Source organism: Rhodnius prolixus, unplaced genomic scaffold, assembly GCF_049639745.1.
Source record: "Rhodnius prolixus isolate KJV_2025 unplaced genomic scaffold, Rpr scaffold_4, whole genome shotgun sequence".
In the NCBI taxonomy this organism is placed as follows: domain Eukaryota; kingdom Metazoa; phylum Arthropoda; class Insecta; order Hemiptera; family Reduviidae; genus Rhodnius; species Rhodnius prolixus.
The window spans coordinates 27,239,007-27,263,022 of record NW_027411614.1 but is presented as its reverse complement, the minus strand read 5'-3'; the positions used below and the strand labels follow the sequence as shown (position 1 = coordinate 27,263,022).

At 35.0% G+C, this 24,016-nt stretch overlaps 2 protein-coding genes across 6 annotated transcripts; one reads left to right on the top strand and one right to left on the bottom strand.

Annotated features, from left to right (window-relative positions):
- Positions 1 to 1,109: 1,109 nt before the first annotated feature.
- LOC141455484 (uncharacterized) lies at positions 1,110 to 19,133 on the top strand. Its single transcript, XM_074130595.1, has 6 exons — positions 1,110 to 1,242; positions 2,236 to 2,298; positions 6,128 to 6,218; positions 6,302 to 6,458; positions 15,442 to 15,613; positions 17,113 to 19,133. Exons 3-6 carry the CDS (start codon positions 6,151 to 6,153, stop codon positions 17,433 to 17,435), a joined length of 720 nt encoding a protein of 239 aa, XP_073986696.1. The 5' UTR covers positions 1,110 to 1,242; positions 2,236 to 2,298; positions 6,128 to 6,150; the 3' UTR covers positions 17,436 to 19,133.
- mRpL10 (mitochondrial ribosomal protein L10) lies at positions 18,579 to 21,020 on the bottom strand. 5 transcript variants are annotated; one of them, XM_074130592.1, is made up of 6 exons: positions 20,777 to 20,992; positions 20,484 to 20,689; positions 20,134 to 20,244; positions 19,834 to 20,032; positions 19,519 to 19,764; positions 18,579 to 19,447 (listed from the first exon to the last, which is right to left on the bottom strand). In XM_074130592.1, exons 1-5 carry the CDS (start codon positions 20,799 to 20,801, stop codon positions 19,556 to 19,558), a joined length of 750 nt encoding a protein of 249 aa, XP_073986693.1. In that variant the 5' UTR covers positions 20,802 to 20,992; the 3' UTR covers positions 18,579 to 19,447; positions 19,519 to 19,555. The 5 variants fall into 5 exon arrangements, with proteins under 5 accessions (XP_073986693.1, XP_073986692.1, XP_073986694.1 ...); XM_074130591.1 differs by having other exon boundaries at positions 18,579 to 19,420; XM_074130593.1 differs by lacking the exon at positions 18,579 to 19,447 and having other exon boundaries at positions 19,470 to 19,764; positions 20,777 to 20,823; positions 20,915 to 21,020.
- Between the last annotated feature and the right edge of the window lie 2,996 nt (positions 21,021 to 24,016).

Sequence of the window (24,016 nt, the reverse complement as noted above, 5' to 3'; positions counted from 1 at the left end):
GTTGTTGCAAAAAAATTACAGTTGTAAAGGAGGATTTGCCCTACATTTTAAAGAAAATTTGGGAATTTTATCTTTTATAGAAAAAGAGAAAAAAATTGTCAAAGTTGGGTGTTTTTCAACGTTACGCTTTTTCGTGCAGTTTTTTATGATCAACCCTTATACAACTGTCCTACCGGACAGTTTTAATAGGAATCTTTTTAGTAATATACAAAGTTTATACATTTTAGATTTAGGGTAGAAGAAAGATTGGTACAACACAGCACCATTGATCGTTACTTGAAATTTTAAAAGAAGAACATTGGAAAACCACATGATTAATAATGTTTGTTGCGGTTTAATTCTTTTGATAATTAGACGCTGGGCAATTCTCATGGAAAAAACGCAGTCGTTTTATATGACTAAAATTATGAGCCGTAGTGTTATTATCGTTGACAATATTAATGTTGCCGACATCGACCACCTAACAAAGGTAGCAGCACCTGCCATTGTCATTGAGAGAATTTTTTTTTTTATGAGCAATTATTTATCATTGAAATTTCATACGTTCTTGAAAGTGAGGGAGATGATCACTAGGGTCGTAAAGCCGTATGCTGAATGGTCAACTACAAAGGAATTTAATCAAATTACATATCTATAAGAAACCTATTTCTTTTTTTTCTTGATTAACGAATTAATTTGTTCATAACTATGTTTGGGGAAATCCAATATCAATAAATAAATTTCACTAACACAAAATCTTTTTTATTGGTAAATAACCAATTAAAATTTAACTCGCTTTAAAATATCACACGATTTTTTGAAAGCATTGTAGAGTTGAAACCCAATCCTTGAAAACTATTGAAATTAGACATCAATTCCGTTAGTACAGGTCCATTTTGCAAAATTAATTGTAACTTCGAAGTAAATTTAATAATTGGGAGTTGAGAATTATTTGAGGGTGGTTTTTATACAAATAAGAAAATTTAGTTAATTATATTGCTTCTCTTTAAAAAAAGAAAAAGAACATGTTTTAAAAATTTTGCTTCCAACCCACTCGCTAGGTAGGCTTCAACGTCACTCATATGTTCATCTATTTTTATATTTAATATTTTCTCTCTTATGAGTAAAGTTGTGTTTAGTACTTTTAATGTGTAAAGTACTTTTCTAAAAAAAATTTAAAAAATGTATATTTTAGATATCCGAAATTTGAAAAAAAAGACTTCTTTCAACATTATCGAGTAGAATAAGTGGACCTGCTTACAGGTACATGAATTCAAATTAAAATAATGTTCACATTCTTCTAAGTGGTCAAAATTATTTGTAGGTTTAAAATGCCAAGCTACTTTGGAGACAGTTAAACTTCTCCATCTACCTCTATTAATTAAAGTCAATACATAATTGCTTTTTAAAAGTTCCCAATTAAAGGTAATTTTTTATGTATTATGAAGGGACAACTTTTATATAAGTATCTGCTATATTTCGTGAAAGTTTAGTAAAAAAGTAAAAGTAAAGTTTATTCATTAACAGAAATCTTTCACTTTCTACCATTTTTTGCTCAAGGCTCCGGGCGTCAAAATCTGATTTCAGATTTGTTGCGCTTAAAATTTAAAAATATATCAAACAAAAAACAAGAATTATATTATGTATGTTAAACGTTTGGAAATATAATTCAAGCATTTAATTAAAAAAAAAAGAAACGGAAAATCATAACTAAGAGCATTATGACTACTAATTAATAAAGAGCGAGTGGCGCAATGGTATTTAAATCTATAATTGCTGAAGCAATTTTTAGTGACATGTCGCGAAAGTATTATGTAGCTCCAGGCGTTGAAAAACAACAAGGCAATAACAAAATTAGTACTGGGCACAGATGTGTCTCGGCAGGAGGGTTGGGATGTATCAGCCATGTTGCCCCACTAGAAGGGAACCCTGCCAAAAAACAAGTCACACAAATGCCATCTTTATATTGAGAAAGAAAGAGACATCAGTGATAGAAGGACGTTAAATACCAATCTTAGGGATCACCCGTAGTGAGGAAACAAAATTTTCCATGATTAGGTAAAACGATAGAAAGAATCTTAACATAACGAGTATAGTTGCCAGCCTAGAAACCGCAGAATTTTTTTTTTTTTTTTACTAGTTCAATTTTTAATTATTTTTTTAAAAAGTTTCAACTGATTTAAACCCATAAAAGGGTCTATAACTTTAAAACAAAAAATATTTTGGGTTTAATATATGAATTAAAATTGAATTCAGCCTTTATCTAACAACATTCGAAGAAAACAAGACTCAAGGCGTAGGAGTAACCCTCCATGTGAGGTAAGATATTTAACTTAAACTAGTAATTGTCAAAAACCTATCCATATTTTTTATACAATGTAAACAAAAATTAACATGATTTTGAAGTCTAACGTTGGCAATTTTCAATCACTAACAGTCAGTTTAAAAAGTTTTAGGGTAAGAATAAATAGGCAAAAAAAGTAGTGTACGAGAAATTTAGATCTTAGCAAATACGTGTTCTTTTTTTTTTCTTCTTCTTCTTTTTTAATAATTATGAAGTAAAAAACGGCCAACTATGATCAATATTTTTCATTTTCTACACCTGAATTTCAAACTCGGTTAAACAGGAACTAAATAATATAAAATACAAATAATGGTCTTTAATTTTGTTGCTTTTAATTAATAAATTAAAAAATAATCGTTTTGATTAAAAAAAAAAAATGCAACATCAGTTAGATTAAATAATCTTATAACATATTAGTAACATGTATTTCTAAAATTAAATTACCTGTACACAAAAGTCCTTGACATTATTTTTATAGCAGCACTAAACTTAAAAACACAATACAAAAAATAAAATAAATAAAATAAAAAGAAATAAGTTACAATAATAAATAAATTAATTAAAATAAAAATAAAGTTTTAAATGCTGTTAGAAAGATAACAGTATCATTTACATTTTCACACTTTAGTTAAAAAACTAATTTTAGACAGCATGACATATATGTGAAAGATGCAACACTTGTAAGACACATATAACATTAATAAAAATCTTTATTTATTTATTAATTGTTATGTGACCAAAAGCGTTAATGAAAATAATTATATACCATATTTAATTAACATATACTGTGTGGACTGTTATATTAAAAAATCATTTTATTTCAAGCGATAACTAATAACTTGATTTCTGGAATATCAGTGGCTGCCCTCAGTTTGACATGTGTTTTAGCAAGAATCTATTTATTAATATATATATATATTTATATGATATATATATATATATATTATATTTTTGTATACTGAAGTATTTGTTATTACTATTTATAGATCAGACTATTTCTAAATCTATTCTCTGTTTTTCAATCAAATTTTACAACTGGATGGCAAATAAATAAAAAATTGTTCAATATAATCCCATTAAATAAATATTCCTGCCTTCAATCGGGTGTGATTACTAACAGATATGAATGATTCAATTAAAACATGATTTGAAATTTAAGTTATTTGAGTAAGTAAAGAATGCAATGACTGGCGCTAAAAATAGGACTCTAAATGAAGAAAAAATTTTGCACCTGTGAAGGATGATACATCTTGAACATTCAAATCTTTGTTCTTTACGAAAAAGAAAAATTTATATTCAGTAAATAATGCATCAAATTCGCAGATAGGAAACATGTGTCGCACCAGGCTAGGTTAAGTGCTCAAAAACCTACTACTAAAAGTAACACTCTCTTTAAGATGAGCAAATTTGTCAAGATTTTTTTTTTTTCTAGTGATATCAATAAACTGTCAAAGATTATCTTCTTCTCTAGTAGTTCTACGCTTGAAGTCTGTTTCCAGCTACTTGGCCCACATTGTTTTTGTAGCAGACAATCCTCATGTATTCTTAAAAGATGGCCGAACCATCACAGCTCTCCTGACCTTTCTGATCCTTAATGAGGTAATCAACTTCAGAACAGGCTCTAGGAAAATAGCTTATCTCCATTTCTCACGATCAGATTCCCACCTTATTTTCTTAAAATCAATTCTCATAAGAGAGAAAAAAAAGGCAAACAAAAGAATAGGAATCCGCCTCCGAGTTTAAAAAATGAGAGAATGTTTCAAATGCAAGTTTTTAGATTTTCTAGTCCTAAAGAGTGTGGGAGTTTTAAAGAAAAAGAAAAGCAGGAGCTTTTTTCAAAATCTTGAAAACCAGTAAGTGAAGTTTGTTACTTATGGGTATAGAATTGTAATTGTTAAATTATGATCGGGTTCCGTGGTGATATTCTAATTTAATTTAGAATTTTAGCTTCCTGGTTTTTTATTTTTTATTTTTTGGCTATGTTATTCTCATACATACAAACTATTTAATAAAATTACCTTTTCTCTGACTTGGGAACTTTAAGCTTTAGTTTCCAGTTAAAACTGAAGATGCAAGATTTGAATCGATCACAATGTTTCTTCTCTTATCAGTGGTTAAGAATAAGTAAAAATGTTAAGGCAATTACCGAAGACAATTACGGAATGGGCAATATTAACAATTATCAATCTTTCCGTTACCTACCTAGCCTGTTCCCCTAAACTCCTAAATTCAACATTGTACACTCTAACAATAAATACATTGATAGAAATCAATCACTGCAATTCTTACTCTGCAGAAGTTAAGATTCGTAATTTACTCGTATTGGTCCCGAAATCCATCAACTGATAAATATCCTCCAACTAAATTTCTTATTCTGATTTCTATCCAATTTAATGAACAATGCCAGTTTATTGACTATTCACAAAATTGCATTCAGGCATGTTTTTTTGTTATTCCTAACCGGTTTTGGACTTCAATTATGTGGCTTCAGGGGTAAAAAAAAATCAGCAAAATTATCCAGCGCTACTGAACTTACAATATTTTGTACAGGAAGAGTTACTTACTGAGAAAATCTCTCAACTAAGAAAACAACTTGCATTTATAAAAAGTAATTCTTGTTTTTATAATTAATGGTTGGGGTTACAAAAAAATAATTATATAGAATTTAAAATGTATTCAGCAAGTAAAATTATATTTTATTTATTTTTTTAGAAGTCCAAATGATAATTAAAGAACAAACAAATTTTGTTATTTAGAGTTACAAAAATATTTATGCGCACTATTGGAAACAATATTTAAAACCTAATTATAGAAATCGAATTTATAAAATAAGCAATAACAAAGATTGAAAAATTTATAGAACAATCAAATTTTAACATAATTGTCAACAATCATTTTCGTTTTTGCTCACATCTGTGCGCACACATGCACACAAAAAAGCATTATTACAAGAGTTCACTCATACACTTTCCCCAGAGGACAGGACTCTCGCGAATACAATAGTACACATTATTTAATGATCCATAATGTCATTTCACATATGCTAAACTGCACAGTCCTGCAGTATATCTAAAGTATCAAGGTTCATGAAGGTATCAATTAATGTTATAGTACCGATACCTTCGTGTCTTTAACTAGGAATTATAGGGGTGTTAGGATGTTGAAGTTAGACTTTGAACCAGTCTCTACGTAATTCTAATACTTCCTGTATAAGTGCTTTGTTTAGCTAAGAATATATTTCCATTTTAAAATTCGCCTAGTAGTGTGTGTGGCGAGTTACAAACATTTATTTTGTGTTACTTGCAAAATTTTGCAAGTAATGTATTAACGTAAGTGTGCCATTTGGGGTAAGCTTAGGTCATTAAAGGCCTAATAATTATTTTACATACGTGTGATATCATTTCTTGACTCAGGAAGGGAGATAATAGTATATTAAAATGTCTGCCTAGTTGTGGCAGTACGATTTTGTCTGTATTTTGGTGGTCTCCCAGGTATTTAATACTTAAGGAAAATTTTACACATCTTTAACTATTTTAAATCTCGTCGGGTACCTGTCTTTCCAAAAATGACTGAAAGAACTCCTCCTCCCTGGTCGAGAGATTGCTATTGCCGTTACTTTTGCCATACAGGCGTTTTTGAAGAGTATATGCTGGATGTGTGCAGGGCTACGTTATCAACAAAATGATTTTATTTATTTTCTGTCCCCAATATTTCAAGATTTTCTTTCTTCACCAATAGCCATGCCAACGTTTATACAAATTGGAAAAAATAATAATAAATTGTTTGGATATTTGAATGTTAAAGTGATCCTCTAAGAGAGGCCAGAAATGGGAGGATGGAGAAACATCGATGGTGATTGCAGAACAAGTAGAACTTTAAGGACAAGAAAGTATAAGTAAGTAAACTTTTCTTTAATATTAAAATTATAATATTAATTTAATCAAATAAATTAATCGTATTAACTTATTTGAACTACAGAAGAGTATTTCAAGAAAGTCATCAGACGAAAAGGCTGTTTACACCTGAAATAAAGAAATTTCTAAAAGCGTGGCTCGTTAGGCGGAGAAAGAATCCTTATCCAAATCGTTCAGAGAAAAAAGAGCTTGCTTTGAAAACAGGACTTACATACACACAGGTGTGTATTTACCTTTAAACCTCATATTTAGCTCAGTTTGTTAAATGATTATTATTAAAAAGATATTTGACTAATAGGCATAATACTAAAATATATAATATTATATATAAAATATATTATATGTATAAGGAACATGCTATAAATTCCGTCGTGTTGTTTAGTGAAGTTTAATCAAAGGCAAAGTTAAAAATTAAACTCGTTTTTTAACGGTAATCTACCATAAAAGCGGGTTTTTGCCAAACATTCATGGGGGGGGGGGAAGCAGAGTTACAAGAATGTCACAAGAATTTGCAAATATTTAAGACGATCGTTTTTTTTTTTTGCAACAATATGAACACACAGAGGGCGGAGATTCAACACTTTCAATTAATCAGGTACATGGCTGTAATAATCATCTCGCCATACTAAATGTCGGGGCGTGATAGGGTTCCGTGCGGAACCTTACTATTTCCGCACCCTGTTTAAAGAAGGTAGGCCCAATGGGGATTGGAGGGTCCTTAAATACAGAGAAAATGACCACAATTACCACTTGGCACTTATAATTATAATTGAAGTTAAATTATAAAATTGGAATGGATGCCCAAAACATAAAAATTTGAAAATAATTATTTTATGGAATAAAAAGTAAAGTAAAAAAGTCTAAATACCGATTTGATGCTGGTGAGAATCGAACCTGCGGTGTGAAGCGTTAGTGTCAGCAGTCGCTCACGCTACCATTAGGCTAAGCCGCTGGCTATATATGGTGTGCTTCTCTACGGACGATAATCGTAGGTATGCGCCTGCTGGACGCCGGAACTGCTCACGTACATGTACGAGGCGTTATCGTAGGCGGAAACGTTCGAGCCTTCCACTACCGCACTTGCACTCACTATTTTGTTCTTGATTTGCAAATTAATAACAAAGACGTTGTACTTGCACAAATATAATTATAACCGTTGTAATTGTACAAGTATAATCATAAACGTTGTAATTGTACAAAACGTAAGTATAAGACAATGCAAAGAAATTGAGCAAGGGATAGGCGAGGTAAACAATACTCCGACTAAGCCCTGATGTCTGCTCGTATGTGGCTGGCACCGTACTACTACTGAGTACTGACTCTTGTTGCTGGGCACAGCAACAAGGTGCAAAGTTTAACTTTTTTGTTTGCTGTTAGGCAGCAAACAGCATAGACTGTAGCCCTTCTAGAATTTATTTTAATATTTTAAATTATAATTTAACTTCGGGTACAGTACACTCCAAAACTCCTAATGTGGCCTGAACATACCGCCCACCAAAATTATATTAAATTTTCCAAGGTCTATAGTTCATTGTGAAGCAGCGAGATCCGCGGAAGGTGGCCTATTCTGGTTCAAGGGGTAGTAAGGCTAGGAGAAGGAGTTTACCAAGGGTTGTAAAGCTGCAGTTCGGTCGGTATGGAAAGACTTGATAGATTGAAATGAAAGTTAAATAAAGGGAATGATATGGATGCTTGGCATCAGTAAGCAAGCTGGTGCATTGCGCACGGCTTGAATGTATTAATTTGATAGTTAGGATTGTTGGTTAAGAGGCGCCAAAGGAACCAATTTGGCTACGGGCCTCTTGTAGGTGCCGGTTTTAGTCCGTATCGTAACTACCCGGACTATACCGTCGCTGCCGGGATGTGTTTCTGTGACTCTAGCTAATGGCCAAGATTTCTGTGGGGAATTGGGCTCTTTGAGGATAACCAAATCTCCCACCAGAATATTAGGGGTGCTCTTTAGCCACTTCTGGCGTTGCTGGAGGAAATGGAGGTACTCCATGCGCCACCGATTCCAGAAGTGCTGCGTTTTGTCCTGAATAAGTTGCCAGCGCTGAGATAGTCTTGTGCTCCCAGGAGAGTGCTCCTCGGGTAAGGCGGTTATGGATCTTCCGATGAGGAAGTGCCCTGGAGTCAGACAAGCTATGTTATCTGGATCGGATCCCATAGGCATAAGGGGTCTAGAGTTGAGGATGCCTTCTATTCTGCAGAACAATGTAGCCAGTTCTTCGTAAGTAAGCGCATTCTCCCCAATCACCTTGTGTAAGATGGTTTTACAGGACTTGATGCCGGCCTCCCATAGCCCTCCAAAGTGGGGAGCTGAAGGTGGATTGAAAGACCACTCAATCTCCTGAGGCACGGTATATTGAGTGATCCGTTCTTGCGCTTGAGCCGACCTAAGTAGCACCATTAATTTTCTGAGGCGATGAGCCGAGCCGATGAAATTTGTACCACAATCCGAATAGATGTGCGCCGGCTTTCCTCTTCTGCTGACAAAGCGTTCGAGCGCTGCCAGAAAGGCGTCTGTTGTGCACTTGGATACTAGCTCCAGGTGCACGGCTTTAGTGGACATACAAACAAATAGGCATAAGTATGCCTTCCCGAGAGCAGCCTTTCGCCGCAAGGATTCACGTATGTAGAACGGACCTCCAAAATCTACGCCAACGCGAGCGAACACCTGCCCCTCCTCAAGTCGTGAGGAGGGCAGATTGCCCATAAGGGGAGCTTGAGGAGCACGCGTTGTCTTGTAGCATATAACGCAATGGAAGACGCGGCGGCGAATTATTCCCCTGGCTCCGGGGATCCAGTACCTAGTCTGCAGCATGGCTTGGAGCGCTGTGCTTCCTGCATGCAGATAGGTTAAATGATAATGATCAATCAACAATTGTGTAAGGTGAGATTTGGAGGGGATAATGTAAGGATGCTTGGCATCATATGGGAGGCGAGAGTGTTCGAGTCGTCCACCCACCCTCAAAAGGCCTTCCTGGTCAATGAATGGACGCAGGGAGGAAAGGGATCTAAGGTTTACTACCTTACCGTCAAAGGTCACATAGCAGCGTTGTGCAAGCTTTACAAGAAGCTTTCCGGCCTTCCTATATTCGGGAAGCGATATAGGGCCAATGGGCAGTGCACGGTGTTGCAACTTGTTTATGAACCTTAGGACATAGGCAGTGCTACGCACCAGCTTGGGGTACGTACTGAAACGCTCAATCCAGTCGAATGCGTCTGAGTCAGATGTGGTATTGAGCGCGGTGATGTTTTTTAATTTAAGTTCAGGAAGAGGTTGGTCGTGTGGAGCGATTGGCTCGAGCCAATTACTCGGTATGGTACGCAGCCAAGAGGGCCCCGCCCACCATAGAGGATGGTGGAGAAGTTCACCTGGAAGAGTGCCTCGCGATGCGCAATCTGCAGGATTTTCCTGGGATGGCACATACTTCCATTGGTTTCTCTGGGTATTGTCCAATATAGCGACAATTCTGTGGGCTACGTACGTGTTAAGCAACTCTGGTGGAGTGGAAAGCCAACCCAGCACCACCTGAGAGTCTGTGAAGAAGATGGATTCTCTGATGCCTAACCTGGTCACCAGCCCTTGACATGAGTGGAAGAGCTTGCTGAGAAGTAATGCTCCACACAGCTCTAGGCGCGGGATTGTGGTTGGCTTGATGGGTGCAAGCTTTGTTTTTGCCTTGAGCAGGGATGCTTGGACACCCTCGGGAAGCGTGGCTAGCAAATATAGAACAGCTGAATAGCCTCGCTGTGAAGCATCGCTGAAACCTACTATTAGGTGTAGCGTGGCGTTTGGTGACGTGAAGTGGCGGCGAAGCTTTATTTCGCTTAAACAGCTAAGCTGGTCTACGAACAATTGCCACTTGTTCACGATTTGTGAGGGGCCTACCTCATCCCAACCAATTTTCGCTACCCAAAGGTCCTGGAGAAGCGTCTTAGCGAAGAAAATTGCCGGGGCTAAATATCCCAGGGGGTCATAGATGCGGGCAATGGCGGATAGGATCGCTCTCTTGGTGAGTTTCAAAGGTGAAATGCGTATTTGATATGAAAGCACGTCCTCGCTGGGGCTCCATTGAATGCCGAGTATCTTGATAGCGTGGCTATCGTCGGACAGGGCTATACAGGGATCACCAATTTCATCCTCGCGGAGAGTATGCAATAAATCTAGGGAGTTGGAGGCCCATTTACTCAAGTGGAAACCTCCCTTGCCCAGCAGGGTAACGAGCTCTTCTTTAAGGCGCATGACACCCTCGATGGTCGATGCCCCAGTGGCGATGTCGTCAACGTAAATATCCTCGAGTAGAGCTCTTGAAGCTAGAGGATATGAGTCGCCTTCGTCATGCACCAGCTGTTTGAGGGTTCTCTGGGCCAAGAAGGCAGAGGCCTTCTCACCATAAGTGACCGTACATAACTCGTACTCTTGCAGGGGTTCGTCTGGGTTGAATCTCCACAGGATGTGCTGATACTTTCTGTCGCTTGGATCCAACAGGATCTGGCGATACATTTTGACTATGTCGGCAATAAAAACGAACTGATGTACGCGCAAGCTAGTGATGACATCGCCTATATCCAGCTGTAGCTTAGGACCAGCAAACAGATGATCGTTTAGCGATCCACCTCGAGTGCTGCATGATGCGTCAAATACAACGCGTAATTTCATCTGGCCATTCTGTTCTTTGTATACCGCATGGTGAGGAATGGTGTAAAGGGAAGTGTCCGAAGGGGCTACCTTCATGTGGCCTAATGTTAGGTATCCCATCATGAAGGCATGATACTGCTCTTTTAATGAGGCATTTCTTTCGAGCTTGGCTTCCAAGTTAAAAAACCGGGTTAGCGCTTGCTGCCTGGGGTTATCCAAGTTACAGATGGAATCTTTGAATGGTAAAGACACTATGTAGCGTCCCTCAGGGGTTCTACTATGAGTAGAAATGAAATGGGATTCGCAAGCATTTTCTTCCTCTGACACAATGCGTGTTTTAGGCAGTTCTTCCACTTCCCAAAACCTTGCCATGATGTTCTCCATATCACTAGTGGAAGGCGCTAATAGAGTGGATGACTCTTGGCATAAGGTGGAGGTTTTAGTGGGGCCCGCTGCCACAAAACCGAATATTGTTGGAAGTAGCTTAGGTGAATCAGGACCTAACGTAAGAGGCTTCCCTTTGATTATGTCATAGAATAGATCGCCTCCTAGCAAGAATTCGATTGGAGCTGGCTTCCAGAATTCTTCGTCGGCGAGTACATATGATCTATACAAATTTAGCAATTCGGAAGGAAGTTGCTTATGAGGGAGAGGGCCAGTAATGCGCGTGACTACTATGACCTCTGGGGCCAAGTCTGCGCGAAGATCTGAGTAGAGCGCTGATCGAATGTGACAGGTCAATTTGCCCACTATGCCACTAAGGGGTGCCTGACCAATGCCGGATATGCACTGTGCATAGGGCTGCGGGATCAGGCCTAACCTCGTAGCGCAGTCGAGGGTCATGAACGAGTGCTGACTTCCATTATCAAGGACCGCGCGCACCCTTTGGTATTGGCCTTGGGCGGATTGCACTTCAATCACAGCTGTGCCCAACAGAACCTCTGTGTGAGTGTTTTGAGTACCCAAGGTTATGCCGCTAGTACTTGGTACTGTAGAGGATGCGGAAGGAGTAGGTTGTGTTGGAGGTTGCGAGAGGTGCAGCCAAGTATGATGCATTTTAGCGCAAAGCTGGCATCTTCTTTGTGAACTGCATGTATCCTTCCCATGCTTAGCGGAAAGACAGTTGGTGCAGCCCTTCCAATCCTTTAGCAGCTTGATGCGCTCTGAAGGAGAAGCCTTGCGGAAAGGGTCACATTGATATAGACCATGGGCCGATTTGCAAACAGGACATGATATTCGGGCAGCCTTATATGAATCAGGATACGTTTTCTTCCTTTGTAATGGCGGATTGCCTACAACCTTGTTATCAACAAGAAGAGACGCATGAGATGTACCTCCCCTTCCGTTTGTCGGAGGGTGACTAGGTCGCGATGGATTTGAGGGAGGGCCTGAGTCCTCATTAGTTAGTTCCGAGGACCTCCACTCTATTCTAATAAAATCTATAAGATTTTGATAGGTGGGAAATTCTGTGCGCGCGTACTGCGTTTCAAAGGCTGTCCTTGTGCCCTTATCTAGGCAACGGAGGACCAGATAGAATAATAAGTAGTCGTCCGCTTGAGGAATTTTCAACTTCCGGAAGGAATCGATGCACTCAACAACAGTAGTCAGTAGATGCTTAATGGAATTGGAAGTTGGCTTGTTTTTAAGAGGGGTATAATCCAATACCGTCTTGAGGTATTTATTCGCCAATCTGCGCTTGTCATTATAGGTGGCATTGAGCAAGTGCCAGGCTTGAGAATAGTTGGCCTCCTCAATGTCTATCCCCTTAATTAAGGTGAGGGCTGGACCCTTAAGGCATGAAATAAGGAAAAGAAACTTTTCAATTCCAGATAAAGAAGCATCTGAATGAATAAGGGCAGTGAAAGTGTCGCGAAAGAGCGGCCATTCTGCCTGGTTCCCATCAAAGGTAGGAAGATTTATCTTAGGATACTGAGCTCTTATAATACGTGATTCGCTTAAGGTTGAAGCCTGGCCAGATGCTGGCGCAGGAGCTGCAACAGGAGTTGGATTCATGTGATGCTCATATATGGCGCTAATTTCATAATAATAGCGTTTCACAGTCTGCTGTAATTGTTTATCTTGTTGACTGGGAAAGAGGCTAGTTAACTGCCAGGAGAGTACTAGCTCTATTATTTTATCCCATGTAGACTGGAAGGTGTCAAAATAAGAATCTAACTTCTTGTACATACCCTTGAATAGAAATAATTGGGAAGGGTCCTCAGTGATGGATCGCCCTTGTTCTAAAAGAGCTTTAATCTCATGAGCTAAGTTTTGAAGTTTTGACTTCAGATGAGTGAACTCTGCGGTTCGTTCGGGGGTAAGGCCTTCCATTCTGAGCAATAGAATTGATGAACTGCTAGAAAATCAAAATAAAATCCCTAGAACCAGAAGAGAAATGCGGAAAGTTGAAGTAAACACAAAGCAATTATATGAAAATGCTGCCAATAGTTAAATAATTTTTCTGCGATGAGCGGAAGGGAGATATGTTATGGCCAGCGTACAATAAACAGTATTCCAGAAAGATAAATTCTGTTTTGAGAACTAACTATTAATAAACAAAGGGCTAAATGAGCCAAATATTATAAACTATAATCAAGAATGAGTACAAAACACTTTTTAAAATGAAGAAATAATAGAAATAATTATTATTGAATTAAATGTAATTCGATTAAATTATTAATTGCGTTTAAACAATTCAAAATTTATAATAAAGTCTAATGTAGACGTAAAGAATTAAGTGTAATTCAATTAGATTTTTAATAGCGCTTGAAGCTCACAATTAATATTAAGTCTAATGTAGACGCAAAGGTTTAAGTGGTAATTGTGGTTTTAAATAAATATAATAACTGAATGATTGGTAATGCCCAATAGTTATTAAAGAATAATTTGTATACTTCCGGGATGCCGGAAGAGAGAGAATAAAAGTAGAATCAGACTGTACTAGTTCGCGGGGCGAGAAAATGAAATAAAATGAAATGAAGTAAATATTTGAATAAATATTTATTATTATGATTATTAATTTTTATTATTATTATTATTATTGTTGTTGTTAATAAACATTTACTATTCGGGCAGTGCCGAAATGTAGGGTTTGTGTCCCTGTTCGGGCGCCAGAAAATGTCGGGGCGTGATAGGGTTCCGTGCGGAACCTTACTATTTCCGCACCCTGTTTAAAGAAGGTAGGCCCAATGGGGATTGGAGGGTCCTTAAATACAGAGAAAATGACCACAATTACCACTTGGCACTTATAATTATAATTGAAGTTAAATTATAAAATTGGAATGGATGCCCAAAACATAAAAATTTGAAAATAATTATTTTATGGAATAAAAAGTAAAGTAAAAAAGTCTATATACCGATTTGATGCTGGTGAGAATCGAACCTGCGGTGTGAAGCGTTAGTGTCAGCAGTCGCTCACGCTACCATTAGGCTAAGCCGCTGGCTATATATGGTGTGCTTCTCTACGGACGATAATCGTAGGTATGCGCCTGCTGGACGCCGGAACTGCTCACGTACATGTACGAGGCGTTATCGTAGGCGGAAACGTTCGAGCCTTCCACTACCGCACTTGCACTCACTATTTTGTTCTTGATTTGCAAATTAATAACAAAGACGTTGTACTTGCACAAATATAATTATAACCGTTGTAATTGTACAAGTATAATCATAAACGTTGTAATTGTACAAAACGTAAGTATAAGACAATGCAAAGAAATTGAGCAAGGGATAGGCGAGGTAAACAATACTCCGACTAAGCCCTGATGTCTGCTCGTATGTGGCTGGCACCGTACTACTACTGAGTACTGACTCTTGTTGCTGGGCACAGCAACAAGGTGCAAAGTTTAACTTTTTTGTTTGCTGTTAGGCAGCAAACAGCATAGACTGTAGCCCTTCTAGAATTTATTTTAATATTTTAAATTATAATTTAACTTCGGGTACAGTACACTCCAAAACTCCTAATGTGGCCTGAACACTAAACGAAAATGTAAGGAAAAGCAGAATTGGAAAGACCGGAAGTACCAAGAACTAAGCTATGAACTAAAGGAGAGGTTCTTCATTCCAGTGATTAGACTTCATTTAAGCTAACGAAATGTTTAACACTGAGATAATGGTGAAATATTGTGCTAGTATACTTTATTGTATTTTTGCTTTTATGAAAATCATTTTCTAGACGTAAAACATCTTCTAGCTATTTGGCTATCTTTGCTAAATCAAAGCAGAGCCAAAGCAGAAAATGTTAATTATTTCAAAATATCGGAAATATAATATAATTTACAAATACTAGTTTGCGTCCGGAGCTTTGAGTTCAGTAAATTGCAAGGTAATTATTTCAGATTGATGTTTTCATGCACATAAATTTTATTAAAAATCTTTATTGTAAAGAAAATTTGGTAATTTTAAGTTTTACAGGAAAAGAGAAAAAAGAAATTGTCAAAGTTGGGTATTTTCCAACATTACACTTTTTCGTGCAGTTTTTGTCGATCAATTAACTAACGAACAGTTTTATAGCTAATAACTCATTTCTTCTTTTTGTAAAAAAAAAACTGTAAATTTTGTAGATTTGCAATTGGTTTGCCAATTGGAGGCGGAAACTGAAGAATTCCTGTCGAAACAGAGATGGTAGCTGGGGTGTACTGATTAAGGGATATAATCATCAAGCAAAAGGAAATGTGGAGCAATTTAGTATATCTTCTGATGACAGCATTTGGGATGAAACAGCATTCAGTACTGGTAAATCTTTTGATTATATGAAAGAACTTTATTTATTTCAAGTCATTATGAATTACTAATTTAAAAAATGAATAAATAAGCAAAAGGCCCTGATTGATGTTTTAAAGGAACGCTGAAAAAATTATCACTATCATTGCATTTATCGTTAAATATCTGCATAATCCTTATTTCCAGGATTAAAACCTGTTGCTCATTATTGTTTCAAATCATTTACTGCTTTTGCACAGATAGAACCTCCAACGACTAAAGATCAATTCTTCTCTTTTCTAGCCTATATATTCTTTATCAGAGAAGAATTTTTTTAACCTAAATTTCTAGTTTCCTCTTTATTATTTATTTTTCACAATGCCACAATAGTTTCAACCTTTAAAGACATATTCAGTTCTGAAAATTAACAGAATAATAATTTAGCACAGATAGCTTTAGCCCTTTCGAGATATCTTTTTCTCTATATTATGTGTTCAATTTGTATGCAGATATTACAATTTTTAGTTTACTTTTTGCCTTTTTAGAAGAATTAAGCACTATTTTTTTGCGTTTTTCTTTTGTCTATAAAATTATAAATCCCTTTTTTTTTTTAATTTTTAATGAAATTACCATTTGTATTAAGAAATTTTCCACACAGTCTCGTAGTAAGATCATCTCGCTCAATGTTCATAAAAATTGATAAATTTATACGACTGCATATTTACTTGGTTGACAATTGCCTCCGTGGATAGTACATTACCTATACTGTCTTAATGTAGTTTCTACAGAAAACTAAGATATACAAATCGGCATACTCACAGAGTTCATTTTGCATTCCGTCTCATTTTTTTGTCATTTTAACCCTCTACAATATTTTAATACACTCTCAAAACTCATAAGAATGTTTTTGTATTGTGAGTTGTTAGATTCGACTTGTTAGAAATTAATTATTGAAACGGAATTTTATGGAAGTTTTAGAAATTTAATATTACTATTTGACAAAATATTAATTTGCAACGCTGTAAACCTATACATAACTATAATTCCAAGGAAAGAAAGAATATTGCCAATTTCTTACCTTTCGATTAATGAATCAGCCACCAAAGACTGTCAACAGCACTCTATAACTATAATGTTTTCGGAGGTAGTTGGCATTAGTGCTAACACATAGCTTGCTAAAAAAACACTGTCCCTGAGATATCCCTAGTTCAGCAGGCGTTTTGTAGGCCCCAAAATGGGCTCAGACAATGACTTTAAGGCTCTGACTATTAATGTGGTCCCCCTTATTTCAATTTGAAAGGCGAATTCGTCAGAACATTAAAATTACCTCCTGTCGAATTTTCCCATTCTCTCTTCCGTTAGGGTTAGTTTTGTTCTTATATTACTACCCCCTCAGCATTTGTACTTCTTGCCTTAAAGAATGACCAAATTTTTATCGAAATAGATTCATTATGCTCACATTGACACTACAAAATTAATCTAAAATTTGGACAAAAATATATGTTATTTTTAATCTGTATATGTGACTACAGAGAGCGAGGCGAACTCGGTAGCAGATGCAGGTGAACACACCAGCGAAATGGATCATAGTTATTATTCTTGCTCGACCAACAGCCGTGTTATTGACGAAGAGAATAGACCAACATTACTTGCAAAGTGGCTGGAAAGTACAGCAAGGTATTCCGCTTCGTCGTGGACCTCTTTCAACGGACGTATTACTTGGGAAAACAGAAGTAACAGACCAGCCATAACAAATGTTGCTGGGCGTCATCGAGAAGAGCTGGACGCCGCTGAAGCTTTAGCTTGTCTTGGTGCTTGGCCTATTAAGCACACTATTTCTATAAGCGGACATTAGTTGAATTACACAACGACGTAGCTTATTGTTAGCCGAGTAACTTTAGCAATTTGATTCTTTTTTTTCTTTTTTTAAGTTAGGCATTAGCCTGAACGAATAGGAAAATAAGGAATATTTTAAAATTAATTCCATTATTTTAGCCACACCAACTTCAGGTTTATTCATTTAAAGTGATCATTAATATATCAATCAAAAGTGAAGCAAATCTTACTAACTAAATGTGCAAACACTAAATTTACTTCCAACTCTAACTTTTCAACTGAGAATTTTTTTGCTGAGAATAAAAGAAGAGATAGCTGGGGAAAAACAAGTTTATATCTATTCAACTCTTCAGCAAGTTTGAAAAATTTATGTAATCCCAATTTGTTTACTCCTGAACATTTTTTTTTATTACAATCAGCTACAATAAAAACAAGAACCAATAATTTATACAACCATATTATCATTATAATATTGTTTTATACAACCATAAAAGAGGGAAAGCACCATTTTTTGTAATAAATTTAACAAATGGCTGTGGGAAATGCTCAAAGTTTAATTCAGCAAATTGTATTAAATGAAAATGAATTTTATAAGATTCGCCAAAAATTGGACTCATTTTACTGGAAAAATAAATTCTTTGAATGCCCAAAAAAATTTAAAGAGGAAGAAATCGTTATATTTAAATAAACATTAATCATTTAAATGTTTTGTTTGAGCAAAGCACTATTTATATGGAGGAATCCAATATGTAGTTTTTGAATTGACTCCTAAGTAGTTACTAAGGGCTTGTATTACAAAGTAGCTTATAGTATGTTTTGAGGGATGTATTTTCACTTGAATGTAAAACATTTTGAGTAGGACATTTGAGCGCTTTGAGACAAGGCCCGCAAGCTACGATTTATTGTGGTAACGGGGTTTGATTCTGTTTTAGGCCTTGGAGTTTCTTTAATGGTTTTTACAAGAAATTTGTAGTATAGTATGTTTGCTAATTGCCTCCGTCTGCGATACCTATAATCTAATACTTGTGCATAAAACCCGACCGAAATGAGAATCATATTTTCTTATCCTTCCTCAGTACACTGAATTATTAACAAAAAATCTTGTTTTATTTTGTGTGCAAATCAAACAAATAACCATTAAGTTGAAGAAAAATTATTAAAAATTTTGAGGAACAAACCAAAGGAATAATAGTAAAAGGCTGCAGTGAGTGAATCTAAATTCAATAAAATGATTTATTGGAAAAATCATTTTTTTTTTTACACTTGTAAAGATCGCTAATAAAAGTAAAATTATGTAATAACTTACTAACGCAAGGTCAATAGGTCAAACATGTATTAATACAGATAAAATCTGTTATGATTTCGAAAAACCAACCTACGGTTTTATTATTTTAAGTAGCAAAATAATGTAGAAACTTATTTAAAATAAATCAATATTTTAATTTTGCTTTTTTGTTTGTACACAGACAAAGGCTTGAGTGATTCTAGTCTAAGAGGCCACATTCACATACTCTTGAAGGACTTTCTGTTCTTAATTATTATTTAAAAAAGAGACCAGTTTCTAAGAAACAATTTTGAGTATTAATCAAGTGTATGGCCAGTAGTTTTAAATTCTGTGTGCTCAGTATTTTGTAAATTTATGAGAAGGCTGTTTTTATTATGTAAATAATTAAATATATTTAATTCAATAAAAAATAAACCCTGATTTAGTTCTTTACGTTATTACTTAAATTATAAATCATAAACATTAAAATCTTTGATGAATTGTAGATAAATGCGCATTGATGATTTCAACAACACAGCTGCCACACTTCTTGACGAAGAAGGATTTCGGTGTCTAAGAGTAATCTGATATTATACATAAACGTACCTCTACAAACACGAAACAAAAATACGAGTTTGTGTACCCGATTTCCTTGCGAGAGAAGAAGAATTTCCAAGTATTTCTAAAATGAAAAAGGGCACTGAAAAGAATACGAAAACCAAGACCGCAGATGTCACGCCCTAAATTAAAAAAAAAAAAAGGCATTTCTTAAAAAAACTTAAAAAATGATACTTTAAATGATAAATTATAATTATTTTATTTACTAGTAGTTACTCACATTTTAATAAAATATAAAAATATACATTATAAAACAATTAAGTTTCACGTTTTTCTGGATCAATCTTCGTTATCTGTTCCAATCTTGTTATCAAAGTGGTTTGGTGCTGGTTTAACCCTGATATCACGTTATTTACTGCACAATTAAGTTGTGCAACGAAATGTGCTCTAGCCGTAGTTAAATCTTTCAGGCGAACATAGGTGTCTAACTGAGATACACTTAATAATCTATTATCCACTATGGCAGCTGAAATAATGCATTCTGTTACGACCACAGTATTCTTAAAACATTCAATAAATTAAGCTGTTAATTTACCCATTAAGATGTATTGCGGTATTTTCTTTAAAATTTTGAGTAGGGCTTCAACTTTAGGTTCATCACAAAACACAATTACATTATGAGCAACAAATAGTTGAAGTACTGCTTCAAAACGAGTATTCTCTAAGGCTAATTTTGCTGTATACTTAGAATATTTTTGAATATCCATTTTCTCTCTTTTTAACTTTACTTTTGCCTACATTAAAACAGAATATTTCAGTAAAAAAAGAAGTGCATCTTTAACATTACACTTGTTTTTCCCATAAATGTTTTTAATTTCTATCATTCTGCACTTACTTGAAATTCATCTTCCCCCTCAATAGGATTTGTGTGCAAAAGTGCCACAAATTTAGAACATTGAAATCGATCACGCATTTCTCTGGCAAGTATCTTTTCTAAAGGATTGTCCTGGAAAAACAAAATCCATATTTTTTAGCTTAAGTCTCTACTTAATATAAATTTTTTAAAACAGATTAAATACTTATATTTTACTTTCAAATATTTTCCCAATAAATAGATACTTTTACGTTTGCTACGTTGTAAACAGTGCTTCGTTGTGAGTTGATTTCTTACTTAGTTTCTAGTCACGTAAACATATTTTATAATGTTATAACACTTTTTTCAGAGCACTAGTAAAATGTACTCACCACTCTTTGGAGGTTCCTCTGGATCTCTTCTTCTTTTCTACATTTTAAAGAAGGAGGAAGATATACTGAAGAATCTTCTTTATACTGTGGTTTCAAAAGAGCAAGCACTCTGGCTCTTTCATAGTGAGGAGCTTTAGGTCGTTGAACATTAACTCGTTTAAATCTTTGGGGAAATAATAAAGGAGACCATTTCAGTCGTAACAAACCTAAACAAATTGAATATTTACCTTACAATAAACATTAAAACAATATTCAATATTCAAAATGATAAATGAAATATAAAACAAACTTACAGTCTCTTGTTGCCCTGACTGACATGAGGTCTACAAAAAGAGGACTACTAGGAATTAAATAAAAATATGTATTTTTCAATACTCAAGAAACTGTTCAATAGCCTCTTATTTTAAAATAATTTACTTCAAATTACATACCTGTTTTCAACTGATAAATTTGTTCTCGGTAGCGATAGTTAACCATTAAAGAACCTTCCCTTCGTAATTATTCCCACATAATTTCAATGAAATATACATACACTGGGCCAAAAAAGTCTGTGAACACTAACCTAAATTTTATTACTTTTATTATTATCTTATTAGAAACTTCTTTTATTTTCAAATGAGATATACTATTCGATAGAGAGAAACCAGAGTTTTCATTTTATATTCAATCTTTTATTTTTGTTCAGCAGGAATATCACAATTAAATGTTTAACAAAACAACACCCCAAACGAATGCAAAAAAAGTCTGTGAACACTTTGCAGAAATAAATCATTGTTACACATTGTACGTGAATTATAAATTTTAAAAACTTGTAGGACCTCCTATGTTCCTAATCACTTCCAACAAGCGAGCTTTCATCGATCCTAATAATTTTGTGGTCGTCAATGTTGGAATTTTATCCCACTCTTCTAAAATAGCGTTTTTTAGTTGTTCACGGTTTCTTATTCCTCGTTTATTTATTTGGCGGCTGATTTCATCCCACAAATGTTCTATTGGGTTAAGGTCTGGCAATTGTGGAGGGGTGTTTAGGCGCCAGAGTGTATTATTTAAAAGCCATTCCCGAGTTTTTAGTGCGGTATGTTTCGGGTCATTGTCTTGTTGGAAGACAAACGTTCCCTCCAACCCTAATTTTTTTGAATTTTCGTTTAAATTGCGTCTTAATATATCCACATACACATATTGGTCCATCATACCATTAATTAGATCTAACTTGCCCACTCCTTTAGCACTCATGCATCCCACACCAGAATGTTGCCTCCCCCATGCTTAAAAGTAGGCTTCATATTTTTCATTTTCATAGCTTCATTTCTTTTTCGCCACACTTTTTGTCGTCAATCAGACCCACATACATTGAATTTCGACTCATCTGAAAAGATTACGGTTTCCCAGAAACTAGATGGCTTAGAAACATATTCTTTCGCGAAATCCAATCGGCGGTTACGATTTATTTTATTGATTAAAGGTTTTTTCCTCGGGACTCGACCGCAATAATCGTATTCATGAAATTTATTTCTAATTGTATGTGGTGTTACGCTTACACATAACCACTTGATAATTCTTGACTGATTTTTTGAGCGCTTGTCCTGGGTTCTTCTCGAACAGACTTCAGAATTTGCCGTTTATGAAAGGAATTAAGTTTTGGTGGCCGTCCACTGCGTGGCCTACTAATCACATTTCCGTACTTTTTAATTATATTATGCACCGTTAAAGGGTTTTTTTGAACTATCTTCCCTATTTCTCGAATACTTTTTCTTTCATTTCACAACGTCACAATAAGTTCTCGAATTGGTCTGGGAACTTCCATATTAGTGGTTAAATATGTACTAATTAGATTATTTATTCACAGAACTGACTGTAGTGGTTTCTACAATACAATAGAGAACTTTCAAACTTTATTCAATCGTTTTTCTGTTTGTTATCTTAATGTTTATTACATATTTATACAGCTGTTCACAGACTTTTTTTGCATTCGTTTGGGGTGTTGTTTTGTTAAACATTTAATTGTGATATTCCTGCTGAACAAAAATAAAAGATTGAATATAAAATGAAAACTCTGGTTTCTCTCTATCGAATAGTATATTTCATTTGAAAATAAAAGAAGTTTCTAATAAGATAGTAACAAAATTTAGGTTAGTGTTCACAGACTTTTTTGGCCCAGTGTACATATATAATGTACATTTAATGTTGATTCGCTAAGACCATTTTTTTTACAAAATTTTATTTTTAGGTTTGGTATAGATTATTCAATAACATTTTGTCAAATGTTTATATATTCTGTAAAAATTCGCAAAAAAAGGTTTAAATTTATTAGTTGACGGAACTTGGACAAGAACAAAGAAGACAAAGCTATTATATTAGAAAATAATTTGCACACTCATCTTTCTTTCTCGTACAAACACCTTATCCAATTATATATGAAGTGAAAAATCAACTCTCTTCTGCTGGTTATGACTTACAACCTCGATTTTGTACCTTCTTTACCGACTTGGACGAAATACCAATTACTAATGAAATTAAAAGATGAATAATTCAAAGTACAATAATCAAACCAACGAGGGCAAACAGGCTAGAGCTGTAAAGTTCAGCAAATCCGATAAATGTTCATACGAACTATTTCAATCCAATGATACGTGACATGTATGATCAAGTGAATTGCTTTTTATTTTTCAAATTTAACTTTTCCTCCCAATATTTACAACATACCACATCTCGCTAAGGACAAAAATACCAAAACTATCACACTGCTCTAATCCCATTGTACAAATCTTGCGTCCACCATACCGGCTGTACTTCCAGTGGCTCTTGAATTCCATCAGGACTAATTATCTAGCACAGAGTGGTGCCACTAAGTAGTCTCTCTCCACACCTACCTTCTCACATCAGATTTAGTAATTCTTTATAGATACATATACTGAAATTCTTAATATATTTAATTTTCATCAGAAAAGATTGTACTTAAAACTGGAAAGTTAATCATTTGTAACTAGAGGCCTTTATAACAATTATTATAACTACGGTGACCATTCGTACTGTTTTTGGCAGGACAGTACAGTTTTTTAAGACGCTGTCCTTCTTTCTTTTTTTTTAAGCATAAATGTCCTGTTTTTTATTCATTTGTACTGTTTTTCAATGAATTTTAATTATACTCAATGAAATTAATGAAAATATGAATATTTTTTCGAAGATTTATGTATGATTTTGTTAAGATCTGATCTTCATATTGTGAAAATTAGATATATTTGTATATTATTGTCGCTAGTATAGTTTTAAAGAATGTGACATTAAAACAAAATTTTGTTGTAATTTTAAAAGACTGACTATTTTTTCTATTTACAAGAGTTACTATTTACATTTTGTTACTAATTAATAAGTGTATAGTGCAAGTAGTCGCTCAGTTTCGGTTGAACATGGGCCATATTATATGGCCATTGTTTTGTAATAACCGATCTCGAGTTAATAAACGTATTAATATTTTTTATAGGTTTTTTTTGCTCCTTGTCCTGTTTTTTGATACAAAAATAATGGTCACCGTA